At 35.7% G+C, this 19270-nt stretch overlaps 1 protein-coding gene across 1 annotated transcript in view; it reads left to right on the top strand.

Annotated features, from left to right (window-relative positions):
* Positions 1-1224: 1224 nt before the first annotated feature.
* Positions 1225-19270, top strand: part of LOC117340161 (fibrocystin-L-like) — a 47633-nt gene continuing 29587 nt past the window's right edge. Inside the window, exons 1-11 of the mRNA XM_033901922.1 lie at positions 1225-1328; positions 6055-6149; positions 14677-14896; positions 15365-15455; positions 15796-15853; positions 16251-16344; positions 16790-16840; positions 17244-17323; positions 17643-17685; positions 18057-18127; positions 18649-18759. Of these exons, the coding sequence (XP_033757813.1) occupies positions 6083-6149; positions 14677-14896; positions 15365-15455; positions 15796-15853; positions 16251-16344; positions 16790-16840; positions 17244-17323; positions 17643-17685; positions 18057-18127; positions 18649-18759 (886 nt within the window). The 5' untranslated portion in view covers positions 1225-1328; positions 6055-6082. The remainder of the gene's footprint in view (positions 1329-6054; positions 6150-14676; positions 14897-15364; positions 15456-15795; positions 15854-16250; positions 16345-16789; positions 16841-17243; positions 17324-17642; positions 17686-18056; positions 18128-18648; positions 18760-19270) is intronic.

The raw sequence follows: 19270 nt of genomic DNA, 5'->3' as shown, positions 1-19270 counted from the left end.
ACTTCTGTTCACGTTGTATTTAATGAATTTGAGATAAGAAGTATGGACATTCTCTTTCGAATACAAAATACAATTTCTTTTTAATAAGTTCAGCGTAAAAACCATTATAAGGGTGTTGTTAGATTTACAGATTCTGCCTTCGGGTTAAAATAAATCCAACATAAAATAATGTCGAAAAGTATCTTCAAACCCATTATATTCGCAAGCATAGGATCCCTGTAGATTGGACAATAGGATAAATGTCCTTTGTGTCAGACGCTTCAGATTTAAATCAATTTGAAAGCAAATATACTGTCAACCTCAGAATAATTAAACGGCAGAGCTAGAAATACAGAACACATGTATACCGGGTAGGTCTCTGTGATGTGTCTGTGGTGAGTTGTAAACTTAGGTTAATATCGAAAATGAACAACATGTCATCAAGTCAGTAAGTGTATGATGTACAGAATACATTAGTACTGAGGTGATTTGGTTGATGGCATTTATAACCGGTATGAACGCTATGGTTAAATTCCGTCCGCTGAGATCCAGGACAAAGCGTTTCTGTGTGATGGTTCATGGACATAGCTAGCTTTTGTGTCTGTGTCGCGTCTGTGTACCGAAGTTAAGCAACGTCGAGCGGGGTCAGCTCTTGGATGGGTGACCGCTCCGTTGTCCCCTGTGCACGTTACATTTGTATACATGAATCTTATATTTCCTTAAAAAAAAAGAAGCCTAAATTTAAACAAAAGGTCGAGCAGACTTTTTTTTTTACATGTGACGAATCGCTATAGGTGTTCAATCGAATTGGAAATAAAAACCGATTGAACTGAAAATGGACGCGTAATTTGTTCAGGACAATCGTAAACAGTCAGCTGAAAACGGTAAAAGCTGAGTGACGTCACGTTTAGAAAAACAATTTGTTGATTCTCAAACCCTCGATCGTCATAAAAAGGGTACATAAATCTTGTTGACATCATTTTAATCCTCCGTTTCGTAATATTCCTTTGTTACAGTGTAGATTTTGACCGTGGACGTCCGGCTAACGTCTGACGTTATAATGGATTAACCAAGCTTGGACATGCAATGACGGGCCCGAAAGGCCATTTAATTCGGATAATTGGACAAGTGTTAAAATTCGTGACTTCTAAGTCCAGATGTTTGTCATAGACACATGGATCGTGACGTTTACAGGTATATTATATATATATATATATACTATATACTAACGGATATCGACAATGCAGTCGTCATCGGTGATAATATAAGTAAACCTACATTATTTCAGACACATGTGATAGACAGAAGAGAGTTTTAATTAAAACAGTTGGAGATTTTCCAAATCAAAGGTACGTGACATTATAGATCCAAGTATTATGCTCCGCTTGACCGACGTCGCTAATGAAATTGATTCTCTCATGTTTTGTGCGTAAACTAGTTACGGTTTTTTTCGGGGGGGGGGGGGGGGGGGGGGGGGGGGGGGGGGGGGGCAATATGTCAATATGTATGGGGTACTTGTTTTAGTTTCATTTTTGAAATTTATACGCTGAATACATCCTGTTATACTTTAACGGAGATAGACAACCTTTAACACTGGACACCGCCTATTTTCTCTCCGACAATACGCACTTCCAACATAGTTTGAAAGATGGAAACGACCGTCATTTTTCGTGTTTTAGCTCACGTGTCCGAAGAGCATGTGAGCTTATGCCGTGGTCCGGCATTCGTCGTCCGTCCCCCTGTCCGTCTGTCCTTCGTCTGGCGTCATTAGCCAAAAGGGCAAGATCTATCACATACGATTTGTACACGGTCAAACCAAAGAGACATGGGCATTTATTACAGTCATTGTGTATTTTGCCCTTCCCTAGTGTGTACAGCACATTTATAGACAACTTGGAGAGCGATATTAAAATTCGTTGTAGGGCGGGGCTTAGCACCAGTCTTAATCTTTCATCAGTCTCTCTTGGCCTCTATTTCATCAGCATTTTTTGTATTTTGGATGAATCAGGAAGACCAAACAGTTATATGATAATGTAGTTATTTGAGGGTACCCTACTGTTTTGTGAGGATTATCAGGCCAGAGTTGTCGTTCCTTAGAAAGGAAGCCATGACACTTCTGATTGCGTCACATTCCACGAACGTTCATGGAGAGTAACCGCGGCAATCAGAAGTTTTGGCTAGCGAAGATGTCTACTAACGTCCAAGTCCAGAGCTTCTCTTCTGATGTATCTAACTTCCGGCGCATCTCTGCACAATGTTATACTGTCACCATGTACACGTGTTTCGAACATGTAGGTAAATTCGACAAAAAGGTAGAATCGGCCCGTCCTAGCTGGCCATAATAAATTTAAAGCGACTATCTTATTATTGACGGTAACATCAAAAGCCACACTATGGAAATCTAATGAACCTTTGCTCCACACTCCCCGACTGACGGGCCACTGGTGACGTACCCCGGGGCTAATTGGCATAAAACTTTCGTGTTGTCCTGTTTATGTTTACTGGCGTCAGTTTGTAATTGACCGCCGATGGCCGGAGGTGGTCGAGATTGTAACATGAGTAATTAATCCTAGTCAGTGTATTCTAATCCTCAAAACTTACATTTGGAACCACTTCAATGGTTTAATAAGTATTTACGTCATGAAAAAGTCAAATTCTCCGGAAAAATCCGGAATTAAATATGCCGCATTAATTTGGGTCAGATATTGGATAGTACACGTGCCCTAGAATGGCAAGTGTTCTGATTTACAGACACTTGTCCATACAATGTTCATTGACCACTGGACTAAAACCTTAAACTTTGATAAGCCTAGATCAAATGACCACCGGTCAATAACATGGATAGGTGTAAATTAGAATGTGTGAAAGGAAACTTAAAACATGTCAAGAAAAAAAATTAAAATGTTGCACAATGAGGGAAAGGTCGGAATAGTTTCTGACTGGATCCTAATTCTGACTGGATCCTAATTCTGACTGGATCCTAATACTGTAACAGGTTTCCGTTATAATAAAATCTCGGTTCATTATGGCGGCTGAGTTTGGCCATGTCGCGATGTCACATTGGCTGAGATTATACAAATTTTGCTAAAAGGAGAGTTCATGACAGCTATGAAATTATGAATACGGTGACACGACAATTAGTTGCACAATTCTGATTTGTTCACTTGCATATTTAAAACAATGATCGATTCTAGCTGAAGAAATAAATAGCAATGAATTTTACGGCTTTTGATAAAAAAAAAAAATACCTACATTGATAATATCAAACTTTGTAAAAGATTGTTTATTATGACGAAAAAAACCGGTCGGATAGTGACAGAACTATGTTTTTGGACAAGTTTATATTTTTACACGTGCTCTGTCGACACCTATCGTATACTGAGGTAGATATTTTTATTTATAGACAATTACAGTATTACTTGTCAAAGCCGTATAAATAGCTATGTAATCCACTCGTTAAACCTCTTATGATGCAAGTGGGCCTAATTACGGCTGAGATATTGACACACAAACCAACTACAGACATGTGGACTTTAATGTGATAAGCTGTTTTATGTGTAAAGCCGACCACGCTGGTTAACCACGTCCTGAGATTCAAAACCTTAGACTAAGAGTTACAAAACTACCATTATCAAACGCACGCGCGCGCACGTGCACGCATATAAATTAGCATCATGTACAGTATTGTATTTTAAAACAGTTATATTGATGTATCGAACTTCTATACAACCATTTCTGATTTTATTACACTTTTGATTTTTGCTAGATTTTATAAAGCTTTTTTTTCACGGACTTTTAATAGATAAGTTTATGCTTGCAGGGGCGTAGCGTCCATTAGAAAAAAAAAGCCCGGGCTTACACATAAAAAATCCTGCCTTTATGTTATGGTCCAACATTTCAAGAAGCCTCCGAAAAAATTGATGATTATTACTTCAAAGTTTGATTTAATATTATAACCAAATTATTGATAATACCAGAAAATATACCACTGTGTGCTATATATTATAAAATATAGGTCTAGAGCATTCAGGAATAGCTATCACATCGTCTTTATACTGTCACCCCCTGTTTCCGGTTGTATAATGTTGAAAAGTGTATTCAAAATGAAGAAGGCTTCAAAAATGTGCCCAGGGTCGAAACATTTTTCAAACCCAAGGAAGAAGAACCAGCGACTAAAAAGTTAAACCAGTCTGCTGATAGCTCATTTCCTTGCCCAAGTAACGTACCACAAACACGACAAAATCGGACCTACATGTTCCAACAAAAAAATATCCCAGAAAGGCCCAAATAACCTAGACATGGGATTTCTTACCCAAATTGAAAATGTCTTTTACTTAGACAGACAATTGTCTTTTGTCTAAACTATAGAAACACATTAATTATATGTTTTTACCGGAAAACTTGTAGTTCAGTATAATTTATAATTACGTAAACATATTTTGAAATTACTCTCTCGGAAATCAATTTCAAACCCTCATAAATCTTTAAATTCATTTTCCGTCGGGGGGCTTCGCCTCCCAACCCCCTGATCCCCCACCAGGGCTCTGCCCTAGGCCCCACACCCCTCGCCTGGGCTTACACATTTTTGTTGGCCTAGCTACGCCCCTGGCTTGGTGTAATATAGTAATAGCTCTTAATAAAAAATCTCCTTTAATGAAACTATATCGCCGACAGCGTATACACTACCCGGCACAAAAATGTATGAAATGATACTTGCGGTTTACGAATACATCTAATTAACACCAACAAATAAAAAATGGTAAAATTGTTCTAAAATGATCGAAAAAAGAGGCGAAGTACAATAAAATTTCTTTGCGATGCTATTAATTATTTACACTTGTTTAGAGCTGAACTATTTGGAGGTGAATATAGAGTATGTATTGTTGGTACTGTATCAAACCACGACGATAATTACTCTGTTTGGTATTTAATTAAAACACACTACAAACGATACTGCCATACCAATCCTGGACATTAAGTTAACTTAGTATACAACGTCGCCGTTCTCAATTGCATCAATACAAACTTTCTTGAAATTGTAAAAGAAAATAAAAGATACGGACTTCCATTCCGAATTCATCCTATATCAATAATCGTCACATCTCGGCCAATACCGTTAAGACTCGGAATCAATCCCGGGCAATTCTTTTATAAGTGATTAGCATAATTTGGTAATGAATCCTGAAATACCAAAGATCGCCACAGTATTATGGATTAAAATCACTTTTGCTACAGTGTACCGTTCTGTAGTGGTTTCGTTTTTGGTTATTTTACGACATTCCCCTGTATACGAGCTGCACGCATATAACGAGTGAGCTAACTTTATAGTGCTATCTCACTGAACTATACTACACTACCGGCGATAACCAGCCCCGTCTGAAAACAAGCGAACCAGACGTCCCACTTCAAAATAAACCTGGGCGTTAAAGCAGGAATATAAACGACATGTACCATTTATTTTTTTAAGACTCATGTATGTATCGGCCATGGTACAGAACTCAAGGTCCCTTCCTCACACGGGCGAACGCTCAACTAAAGGTAGTAGGGACGGACGGACGAGTGGATGAACGAACGAGTGCACCTTATTCTCCTTTCTGCGCAGTCATTCATTTCTTCAGTACTAAATCTGACCTTAAAAAAATAATACAGAACGAAAAAAAAAAAAAACCTCAACAACAAAAAGAAGAAAAAATAAAATTAAAAGAAAAAAAAATGTGTTGTTTACGTCCCCGTATGTACAGTATATGATGAATGTTGCATTTAATTACAAAAGTACCGTAGAGTTCGTTCACGTAGGTACTAATTTATTTCCACACAATTTGTCAGATTCCCAGTCATTTGGTCAGTACACTTGGCATGTGGCCTATATTGAACCGTTTCGTAATTATTTTACCAGATTAAAAACTGCTGACATTTTAATGGCCGGCATAGTGGACAGTAAAAAATCGCACGCTCCATTGGCTACAAACTCACGTGTTCCGATTGGCTGTTTTGAAATCGATCGCCGGTAGAGTTAAGTCCACATGATTGATTTTCCCTATGTACTTATATAGATGTATGTGATCTACATTTCAGAAGAAAGAATCTACTCTGTCTGAGTGGAATGGCGGTCACCGGTCAGAGGCTGCTTATACAACTTTTCGTTATTTTCGTATTGCTGAAGTTTTCGGGTAAGTTTTTTTGTTTTTCTATGTTGTTGTGTTGTTGTGTTTTTGTTTTTTTCTTATTTTTATCTTGTTGTTTTTTTTCGTATCGTTTTTTTTTTCTGTTTTTTAATTTTCGTTTTTTTTTTTTTAATTGGTCGTTTACTTTTTTTATATGTTTTTTAAGCATTTGAGCAAACCCGCGACAGCTGAAATCAAGTTACAGGTATCTAATACCGATCACACTAAATTCGAGAGTCTGAAAATGGTACAATTTCTGATTGTGACATTTAATGGCATGTGTTTTAGATGTGGCGGGTTTTATTTTTTGACGCAAATATGGCAAGATTTTATTTAAATATCAGTAGAATATATATGCGACAATTAACTAAATTTCCTGTGCCGCTTTACATCATTTATCAAACTTCGGGGGAAAATACTAAACACGATCCATTCTTTCTGGATATTTCGATGGAAACAAACTTATATTGTGAAAAACTCAGCAATTATTTGAGGCATATGCTCAACATTTAATTACATTTGAAAAAAACCTGTTCATTTTGTACCAAAATGACAGAAAAATACGAAATTATATATTTACGTAGCTACTGAAGAGGATTGATTCCAGAAAACCAGAATACACAATTCTATAAATACGGATGAGAGATGACGTGCGATATTCCCTCGCGATAGCCGGATACCATTACACCAATCTTTATGACACTGACCAGATTTAGTTATCTCAATTACGTCTCTCCGGGATTGGCTGAACACAAATACCATTGCTAATCTCGAAACCTTCTAATCATAGAAAACATATTTTAAAAAATATATATATATAAACAGAAATTATGCATGTGAATCAGTTTATGATTTCATAATATCATATATGTAAAAAATCAAAATGTTATAAGAAATACGCTCTCGCGACTAAACTGATAGAATAATAGAGATAATTAACTTTACTGTATACAAATTTCATCAGATTTTCGCTTGATGTAGACATAACAACTCTCTACAAAACACCTTAGGATAGTAAGTCGGAAGAGACATTTCTGATAAAGATAAAAACAAAATTCTATACATCAGGAGACATTGTATGTACGAAAAAAGGAGAGAAATAAGACATGTTGAAATAATAATGTAATTTTCATTTTTCAAATAACTGATGAGCCGACGATTTTCGTCAGTAACACAGCGCTTTCAGACGAGAGCATTTTTTTTTTAATTTCTGAACCGTTTCAACAGCATTTAACGGAATAAAAATCGTGTTCAATATGTCGTTATTACCAGTTGAAGTATTTCGGAGCCGAATCTGTCAAATAGCCTGTGTGTCCGATGTGTCAATGAAAGACGTTTAAAATAAGCTTTATTGATTTTACAAACAAGGATGGTCGCGCTGTGTCTAGGAACTGATCTCGGGCCGATCACGTGACAGGTTTGAATCGGTCTGATATTGATATGACTAAGTATGTTGATTGGAAAACAATAAAACAATAACGGTGGCGTACAAGTGTTATTGATTTCGTCAGCTTTTGTCTCATCTGACCGGTATGTTGAACAGCAATTTAGATATATAAGGTAGGTATACATCTCGTGTAGAGAAGATTAGAACAAGAAGGAAAGTTTAGACATGGAAGATGTTTGGAGAACAGTATCCGATTTATAATGGTGGTCGATTACGACCTGTCACACTGCCAGGATTGCCGCCCCGCCAAGCGAAACGTGACGATGCGGCTTGCAAAGAGTGACAGTGCGCCAAGCGAAAAGTGGCAGTGCGCCATACGAAGAGTGTGGTACGTCAAGCGAAGAGTGACAATGCGCCATACGAAGAGTGACAGTGCGCCATACGAAAAGTGACAGTGCGCCATGCGAAAAGTGGCAGTGCGCCATGCGAAGAGTGCGGTGCGCCATGCGAAGAGTGACAATGCGCCATACGAAGAGTGACAGTGCGCCAAGCGAACAGTGACAGTGCGCCATGCAACAACATTACATGATAGTGCGCCATAAAAATTCTGACGTAATGCCGTTGTTTGTGGCATGGTCCACGTTCCCTCTTCGCATGACGCATTATCGTTCTTTCAATGGTACGTTGTCTTTTTTCTTATGTCGCATTGTTGAGTTTCGCGTGCGAAATGCGAAGAGCGACAGCGCTCAATGCAAAAAAAAAAAAACGCGACAAAAGTTCCTCGAAATTGCGACCGTCACGTAATTTTGTCGCATGGCGCGTTGTGGCTTTTCGTATTGCACACTGTCGCTTTTTCGCTTGGCGTGGACGCCAACGCGACAGTGCGATATGACCGTTGACAGTCATCAATTCAACATTTGCGTTTTGAATGAAAACAATAAGACTGATTCAAAACCAACATACAAAATATCACTCAAAATTTAACATCCTATACCGGGACTCGAACTACTGACCTCTTAAGTAGACGTCCTACCACCCTCTATATGCTAAAGGAAAGTTAGCTCCAGTCTGAGAAAGGTGTCAGCTCTCCACAACACAGCTGGACATTTTTTCGTCGTTATTTCTCTCGATTTATCCGTGGACGCTGCAATTTTTCCTCAACGATAGATAGTAGATTTACTGGCGTGTGACATACATCCTTAGTTTGATTCCGAGTCTTGACGGAATTGACCGAAGTAAAGCAATTGGTACCAAAACATGTCCAGATTTCCCATGTCTATACTACCGACGGTAGCAATGATTTTTATTAGCCAGAAAACATTAATTAAATACACAATTAACACATTCGGAGCTCCTCGGGAATCATCATCAAAAGTAATAACGCTTAAAATCAGGGAAATTGTAAATTTATTGATTAACAATCAGATATGATATCAGGCCAAAGTCTCGAGTAAATATGTTTATTTTTAAGACATCACTGTAAAATCCATTTAAGATTGAGTGACCGACTGGGAAGGTCAGTCTCGCGCTCGTGGTGTGAGGGCATTCTTTTCGCTGACGTCAATGGTTAATTATGAATATGTTGACGTAATTAAAGTGGCTACAAGTACTAATGATTGCTATGACTTATGCCAAATCATTCACAAAGTCCGAGATTAAGTTCAGATTTCAGGTAAAGAGCTACTCAGGTGGAATAACATTTATTAATCCCCTTGGAGCAAACTATTAATCCTTGTACATGTATTTATAAGAAAGGAAAAGAAAAAAAAACAAGCAAAAAAAACAACAACAACAACAACAACAAAATATCCATTCGATTTTACAACTTACCCAACCCTCGAATAAATAAACAACGGGTATTATTTTAAAGATGAAAATCGCAAATTATGACCTGCAATTATAACACTTGGAATACTTAGCTCACAATTACTTTTGGAACCCTAATAATTCCAGGAGATTCAAAGATTTATGGATCAGCGAGCCTGATCTGCGCCGTCCTGAACTTTTGACTCAGACGTACATAGTTAGATATAGACTTACCATAATCTAATTACACTCGCCGTTAGTTAAGCTCTTTTCATAATTAATCATCAGTGTGATCTCGATTTAGGACATACATAATCATTGTCATGATTAAAGCCGTGTCTATCTTCCGTGGTACCATACATGTATCTTCCGCATATTATCAAATATCTCGTGTATCATCCTATCCTCCGCATATTATCATGTTGACGGTGAATTACCATATCTTTCACATATTATCAAATATTCCGCATATTATCACGTTATCCGTGAATTACCATATCTTTCACATATTATCAAATATTCCGCATATTATCATGACCGTGTATAACCATATCTTTCACATATTATCAAATATTCCGCATATTATCACGTTATCCGTGAATTACCATATCTTTCACATATAATCACATATTCCGCATATTATCACGTTACCGTGAATTACCATATATTTCACATATAATCACATATTCCGCATATTATCATGATGACCTTGTATTACCATATCTTTCACATATTATCAAATATTCCGCATATTATCATAATGACCTTGTATAACCATATCTTTCACATATAATCAAATATTCCGCATATTATCATGATGACCTTGTATAACCATATCTTTCACATATTATCAAATATTCCGCATATTATCATGTCTACTTTATTATCAGTTGCTCCGTTTATCATCATATTTCCCGTATTACTTAAGCGTACGTGTAATTATGAAGACTTACACAAGCCCCAAAATAATTACAAATCTAAGTGCCTGTGGTTATATTTAAGATTAAATATTAATAATGATTACAGAACGTCCAATTATATTGATACTTAACTGTGTAGTTTACAGGCAGAGAGTCAGACATACTTTGTACGCCAATATGACTGGCTATAATTTGGATTCTATACAATTGTTCGAAAAATCAACGAAAACACATGCTCTATCGGCTACCATTTGTCAGAAATATTCAGCTTTTTTAAAATTTTGTTGGTGGCACATTTGCGATGAAACTGACCTGTCCATATTTATATAAAATCTGACCAGGCTGTCGTTGTATAAGTTCGCCTAGATCATTATCTAACTGACCACAGGCTATTTTTATTCCAGATTTGTGTAGTTTACAGTTTAGGATCTTCCATTCATGGACAAGCTGTGGGCTTTTACACGTTTATTTTGACCAATGTTAAAGTTAAATGTGGCCAATACTTTACCCAACTGATTAAATCGTTGATAATGACGCTAATCCTGTCGTTATGTTACTATCGGCCATTGTAGGGACGTGATATTGTGTGTCGCCACCAATATTTGTATATCTAACATAACTCCCCGCCATCGACGCACTTTACATGTGTATTGTAATAGAAATTTCATTTAAAGAAATAAAAAGTCTTATTTATTCGTTCTAAGTTTGTCAAAACACTTCAGAAGCAAAATGAATCAGTTTAATTTAATTACATGGAACGGTTTTATGCGTATTTGGGTAACGCGCTTGCCACCTGGTCGAAGGACATGCGCACTCCATTATGTTGCTAATCTATGTTAAAAATATGTGTTGACCACAAGTTCGTATAATTATTCTTCTTTATATAGGAAAATAAAATAATTAAATATCAGACCTCAGACGGCTGTACTTGAAACCCTGTAGTATAATTTACTTTATGTACTCTATTAGATTGCCGGACAGAAACTGACCCTTCTTAGTTTAAGTAAATACACACTGATAAATAATTAAAATACCAGAAGTCATGAAATCGGCCGGATCGTGAAAAGGTTAAACGAGACTTGTAAATAAAAACCACTTAATGATATTTGATACCAGTTACAATAATAGATTAAACAAAAAGTTTTATTATAAATAAACAAAAGATCTAGAATATTTCAATTAAAACAATTGATTTAGAAATTTCATTTTAGCTTTAACACATTTTATCTTGCCATTAAGTCGAGATTATTATTAAAACACCAGAAATCGATACGGACTAATGCGTGCTAGCTTTATATGACTCCACTCTCTCTGTAATGAAATGTAAACAAACGTGTTGTTGATAAATAAACATTCACTGGTCAGTAACATGGGTCAAATATGGCCAAATTAAATGTAGAGTGGCAAAAAAACTTTAGCCTAAATTCTCCCTGGGGCCAATTTAGTACAGCGATACAAGTTAATACATCGACACTCTATACGTCACTATGACGTCACGTTGTCGTCACGATGTAGACAATCCCTCAATGTTCCATTAACTGTGTAGGATTTTTAACGAATTATGCCATAACCATACAAAATATTTGTTCATACATTTGTGAAAACAGTTTTTTTTGCTTGCTGATATGCTCTTTTGTTGATACGCTGATGAAAATAGTTGATTTTGTTGTTTTTTTATAATTTTATTTTTTATTTTTCCAGAGTTACATAAAGATCCACACACACATTTTCTTTCACAAAAAATAATGAATATGGATGGGTACATGTATAATTAATGATGAAGTGTAATGTGTCAATGAAGACAAGTAAAAATAGTTTTCGCTAGCTAATATGCTCGCTACAATACTGCGATATTTTGAATCCATTCTAGCTTACTTTGCGTCATCACAATTCAAATGACGCTTGAGATTTGCTGTGACATCACAGATGTAACAATACCGATTTAAACGCCCGCACAATGTTTACTTCAATTCGGTATGGGGTGGAGGAAAGCCGGAGTACCTGGAGAAAAACCTCGGCCTACGATCAGTACCTGGCAACTGCCCCACGTAGGTTTCGAACTCGCAACCCAGAGGTGGAGGGCTAGTGTTAAAGTGTCGGGACACCTAACCACTCGGCCACCACGGCCCCTTTATGGGAACGAGATGAACGAGCATAAATAGACATTGGCTCTTCGTATCAATCTGGGAAATTCGTGCGCAAACAAACAAATACTTGTAAATAAATTAAATATAAATACTATAATGCCTTAATCAATATATTGTTTGTTCAAAAGGATACCATAAATACCTTACTAATTACTATACGTTCTTTAAAGCGATTAAGTAATTGGATTTGAGTAGATCACGGCCGTGACCTCCAGCTAGTCTGACCTGCCGTCATGCGTACTCGTGTACCTACACGTGTCGGAGGGCTGGTATAGAACCTGGCTATTTATTCAATTAAGTTATCGATTTCAAACGGCAAACATAAACTATATACCTCTATCAATTGGTATTTGTTCAGGTAATAGGATTTTTAAACAAAATGATAGATGTGGCCCGGTCAGTAGGGTAAACCGGGGATGACTTTGTTATATACATTAACTTATGTATAATTTATATCTATGTGTTAAAGGGAAGTGAAAATGAGCCGCTTCTTCATGTTTTCTTTGTTTTGTTTTAATTTTTAATTTTTCAAAAGCCGAAAAAAATACAATGTAGTGTAATAAAGATCAACATTGTGACATAAATATCGTAAAACTGTGAAATAAATATCATAAAACTGTGACAGAAATATCGTAAAACCGTGACATAAATATCGTAAAACTGTGAGATGAATATCACAACACTGTGACATAAAGGTCACAGATGTAGCATTAAAGATACCGAGATTAAGATTGTAAATGTTACTTACAGCAATACACAACCGTCATAGACAGATCGCCGTGTACTCTTAGCTGGAACCACAGACATCCAGTCCCGCTTTGTTTTCATTACATACTAAGTTAAGCTTTTTGTACATTTACTGGACTGAAACGATAACATAATTGTATTGTTGGACTGATTTATATAATTGGTTTAAAGATAAGTAAACATTTACGTTAATTACGAAAACAAATATTTTATATAAGTTAAGTTTGACGTCAGCAGGGGTTTACATATAATACCTTATCGGTTAATGATCGGAATTCGTTATAAAAATATCTTGTACTTTTAATCGTCTGAATCACAAACACGGTTCGGGCTACCAAATGTTTTTATTATTAACGTTTTTAATCCTGTTTAGACCATATATTCAATGGCTGTTTGTTGAGTCTTAAATATTTTTTCTGATCCGTCATTGATCCGTTTTCCTATCCACAAATTCAGAAAGATAACATCACCTGATTTATATTTAATCATTCTCTTTCACAAGTAAGTTCCATATAAGGTATGTTCCATATACATTGTAAGGTATGTTCCATTTAAGGCATGTTCAATATAAGGTATGTTCCATATAAGGTATGTTTCATATAAGGCGTGTTGCATATAAGGTATGTTCCATATAAGGCATGTTCCATATAAGGTATGTTCCATATAAGGTATGTTCCATATAAGGTATGTTCCATATAAGGTATGTTCCATGTAAGGCATGTTCCATATAAGGTGTGTTCCATATAAGGCATGTTCCATATAAGGTATGTTCCATATAAGGTATGTTCCATATAAGGTATGTTCCATATAAGGTATGTTCAGAAAAATGAAGATTTTAAACATGTTCAATGAACATTTTTCGAGTGCTGTATGTTGGAATAATGATAATAAAGTTATTAACACGACATACAAATGTACATATCCAAGCTATATATTGTCTACACACAGATATCCAAAATACTCAGTCTCTATATTCCGCTAGTCTAATTAAACGTATCACCATCACAGGGACATGGTAATCTATTACATAACTACCACAGGGGCATGATAATCAATTACATAAATATGGTTTTGGATACAAATGTATTACCATCACAGGGACATGATAATCAATTACATAAATATGGTTTTGGATACAAATGTATTACCATCACAGGGACATGATAATCTATTACATAACCATCACAGGGACATGATAATCAATTACATAAATATGGTTTTGGATACAAATGTATTACAATCACAGGGACATGATAATCTATTACAGAAGTATGATTTTGGATACAAATGTATTACCATCACAGGGACATGGTAATCTAATACATAACTACCACAGGGACATGATAATCTATTACATAACTACCACAGGGACATGATAATCTATTACAGAAATATGATTTGGGATTCAAATGCATTACCATCACAGGGATAAGAGATCCGTATTTTGAGTTTGTAGGGAACAATGTCACATCTTCGTGCTCTAGATATTGAGGCCTGGTCGTAATTCCCACCATTGCTGTTTTCAGAATGTGCGACGGTAACAAGTGTTAATCCGTCCAAGGGCAGCAAAAATGGAGCAACAAGACTTACCTTAGCGGGATCAGGTTTTGCCAAAAACCAATTTAACTATGGAGAGGGAAACGCCCACCTCGGTAACGCTGTGACGCTGGTGTCTGGGACCCAGCAGTTTGATTGTGAAATACATAAAGATGGCAGCCACGAGACGCAAATCCAGTGCAACACTCCGTAAGTATGACGTCATCGCGATCATTCCGTTATCCGAATCCAGGTATGTTATCCGTGTCTGTTCAGAAAATAACTCCAAAAAGTCTTGGTTGCAATTATATTTTAGTAACGTCATATTTTTAAGAACATGACACTAAAAAATAACACAGGTTTTATTTTAAATGACATTGTTCATGTTTAAGATATATTGGTATCGTATTTGAAATGCGACCCTCAATTAATATCATGTTTCCAACTCAAATAATAATACAAAGCCTGGCTCAATTATATCTTCACACAATTCCGCTAAAATGAAATATCAATATAACATTTTAGTTGAGAAAATGTCTTTCTTTACTTTTACTGTCTTTATAAAATATATTTCTAAAACTGCTGTGTAGTATATGGTAAGACACAAATCAACAGTCATCTACACAAGAGATAATTTGAGAACAATGACTTTATTTCTATTGTTTGTTTTTAATACAGACGTATGCCCGCTGACTCGTACGAAGTTAAGGTGGCAGTAGATGGGGTCGCTGTCTCCGATAGCAACATCTGTAATAACTGTCCATTCGCAGTAAGTATCGCAAGGGAAGGAACATTGGATTTAAAATAAAGGCATTTACAATTCATCATGGTGTCTTGGAAAATAACTTCCTCAGTGTCAATTGAACTTCTTAAATTTGAGATGATGACTGCCTATAAAAAATACATCTACAAATTCCATCAATTCAAAACGACGTTACGAATCCATTTAAAATAATTCAAACTCATTCATTTGATAAAATGTCAAAATCTTTTACTAAACCTAGGTTAGCCATAATTTTCTTCCTAAGGAACTCCGAATCCTATTTATTTAGAATGTTGAGATATATAATTTGATTATTATAATATTAAATGGTGTACCTTAATTTCAGACTAGCTCATCAAACACCCCAACCATCAGTAGCATTGAGCCTCGCTCTGGTCCTCCAGGTAAGAAAGCCATTCATATTCAGACTTATAATTACCTTTACGAAGTGTATTCAGCGCAGAACAATAAGATAATGGATGTTTGACCAAATATAGACAATTATGATTTGATATATTGTTGTTTCCACTTACTAAAAATATCAACTGTGTACTTGTAGGAAATTCCTGTACGATGTGTTGTTTAAATTGCTGTTTTTGGTTTGGATGCATCATTGAATCGTGATATTTAATCAACGACATTTTTAAGATTGTAGATCGAATGGAATTGGAAATAAATGATGTCGTCCGATACATATCCTTAGTGCGGAAACGATAAATTTTACAGTTTTACATTTGTATGGAAGGTGGCATGGATTTCATGTTATTTCAAAATATTCTAACCAATTATGTTGTCTTTAAGGTACAATTGTGAAGTTTTACGGGAAGATCTTCACAGACAAATACGGAAGTAACACGGACGAGAGCTCCAATGGGAAATCAGTCAGCATTCTCCGGTAGGTAAAAATTACATGTTTAAAAGAATTATACCTCAATAAAGCAACATGGATGCATACGGAAGCCCATTGATGCCAAATGTTAAATGTAAAAAAATAAATTTATTGCGTTTAAACGCAATACTTTTACGAATAAACGCAATAATTATTGCGAATATTGCGTTTAATTTGCGTTTTTTTTACGTTTAACATTTGGCACCAATGGGCTTCCGTAGATGCGGTATTTTGTAGAAAATGTTTCGATATCGAATTCAGAGGAGGTAAAGAAAAAATGACTTTGCAAGAAAGTACAAGATGGAATTTAATCGAAATTAAAATGTACTATAGACGTTTTGTATACATGTATATTTTATTGCTATTGAGGTACACGGAACAATGTCTCTCCTCATCTACCCTGCATAATCAGAGATATGAGAAATCATTAACTGAATTTTTCTATTTTTAGAGTTTATGTTGGAGGCCAAAGTTGTGAGCTGAAGAAAGCTGACGATGTGTTGTAAGTAAATATAAGCCAAATAAAATGTTGTTGTGCTTGGTTTGTCGTTAAGGTTTAAGTTTATTTTGTAAAGTAGTTTTCTCCCATATTGTATGTAGCGTTTTCTTATCAGTTTGTTCTGATTAGAACTGCTATCAAAATGACTATAGCTCGTTAGACCTACCTAAAAACCGACTGGTATGTATGATAGAATTTGCATTTAGTAAAAAAAACTTAGGTTTATATATTTAGATTTGTTGTTAAACTTTTCCGAGAAGTAGGGGTTGAGAATTAACAATACGTTTTCCAAAACAAAAAACAAAACAAAAACAAAAACAACAAAAAACAAAAACAAAAATATTAGACGATCTTATTACAAAATGAAAATTATTGACAATTTATCCCAAAATCTTTGTTTCCACAGTTACGGAATCCAGCTGGACAGTGACGACAGTGACTATGGTTACATCAAATGTAAAATCGGCGAGAGCGGCACTAAGATAGGTAAGTATTGACCACTGGTCAAGGTTCACGCCAAACCGTTGTAGTAAGTAGGGCACCGGCTTCATGAAGACTGTGCCATATCATATCTGTTTAATTCGAAAAGAGTATTTATTTCACAATATTCGTGTTAAACATTTCACAGTATTCCTGTGCCTATGGCATTTTCCGCGTTATATTACAATGTCTGGCAGACAGACCAATCACTGTTACACTATAATAACGAATTATCATTCATTGAGGTTATCAGGTGGCCGGACGTTTAGGTAAGATATAATTATTACAATACTTCTGTAACTAATAAACAAGTTTGTGGTTACAGGAAACATCAACGGTACCTTCATCATATCAGACGAATACGGAAGGTAAGAACATTGAATTTACCATTTCTTGTTTGTAACCCGGTTAACACTGACTCGAATAGGGTGAATATAACCCCGGTAAATACTTGGCGCTTCCTATCTACTCGGGTTGTGAGAATGTCTCTAAGCTAGGGGCCATGCGTTCAATTCCAAATTAAGGCATTTAATATTAATAAATCATAAAGACCACAGTTACAGTACTAAAACATATCCGGTTATGATATTATATATACTTAAATTAATCGTGAAGCGTAGTAAATATACGGATACCAGTAGGTCATTATTCTCTTAATATTGACGTAAAGAACCTTTTAGTTTTATGTTCTAGTTCAGTCATCAAAATGTAATCTTATTGAAGTGATTTCTTTATTAAGGGCTGAACCCAGTATGGACCTGTACCAAGTCAGTGGAAATTACCAGTTCTACATGTTCCAGACTTTCTCAGGTAAGGTCGGGGACAATATCCGGGTTAAAGCCCAGACATTTAACACATAATTACCTGTTAAAGTGTCTGTTGTGTCTGGAGTAAACCTAGGCTCAATCTATTTCATTGTCTATTGTATCTCAACATTCATTGTTATTGTGACGTAGAATGTGATTTGTTTTGTCAATATACTTAATATACCTAGCAACACAGACACTTTGATACTGTAATAAGAGTGATGATTTGACCAGTTCCCAGAAATAAAACCTCTCCCATTCCATTGTCGAAGTCTAGGTTTTTTTTACATTGCATATCGTGTTATATCAAATTAAAACTAAGAAATATAAAAATATACATGAATGATTTTTTTAATTAATGTTACGGGCGTTCTCTATAAAGTGTGTTATGAACATACATTGATGTAAGTTTTCTTTTTCATTTATTTGCGATATCATATTCATAGCATTTATATTCAGGAAAAATTCTAAGTATATATATTTTTTCATTTGTTCATTCTAATTACTCATTATGCGTTGTTTTAGAGGTCACGTCAATCAACCCTACCACTGGCAGTGTGGAGGGAGGAACTCTGATCTCCATCACAGGAAGAAATTTCGACCAAACCCGCAATGGTGCCGTGGTGATGGTTGGAGGTAAGTATTAACCAGACGTACAGGTCTTAAGTCAGGGAATTTTACAACTTTCTTTTCTCCAACGGTGCATAATTTTAGTTGAAACTTTTAATTTACGGGTATGACGTCATTAAATACGTTTTCATCAGGGTTGTCACATAGTGTAACACATTTCCCATTTATCCACTCAAAAACATTTCTAAGTAAAGTTAATTCCTTACACCGGGAACATAAAGGGACAAATCTATTGTATGTTTGATATGCCATTGTTTAATGAAATAATGAAACTTCGGTTTCCTTTGTCAAATCCTTCGTTGACAAGCAACTTCGTGACAAATTTGTATATACACACTAAATTTTTAATTGTAAATTTTGGATCCTTTCTGTCAACGTCTTTTCTCTACGTGGTCATACTCTCAAATTACACTTTTAAAATTTTCACGAAGTGAATATTATCTATCGAAGTATAAAGTGTTAGTGCTCTACTTTATAGTCATTAAACGATTATTTTGCAGACTTCTTTATATATCTT

The sequence above is a fragment of the Pecten maximus genome, chromosome 13 (assembly GCF_902652985.1).
Source record: "Pecten maximus chromosome 13, xPecMax1.1, whole genome shotgun sequence".
NCBI classification, from domain to species: Eukaryota; Metazoa; Mollusca; class Bivalvia; order Pectinida; family Pectinidae; genus Pecten; species Pecten maximus.
The sequence above is the reverse complement of the archived record's forward strand: the minus strand, read 5'-3'. Positions and strand labels throughout refer to the sequence as shown.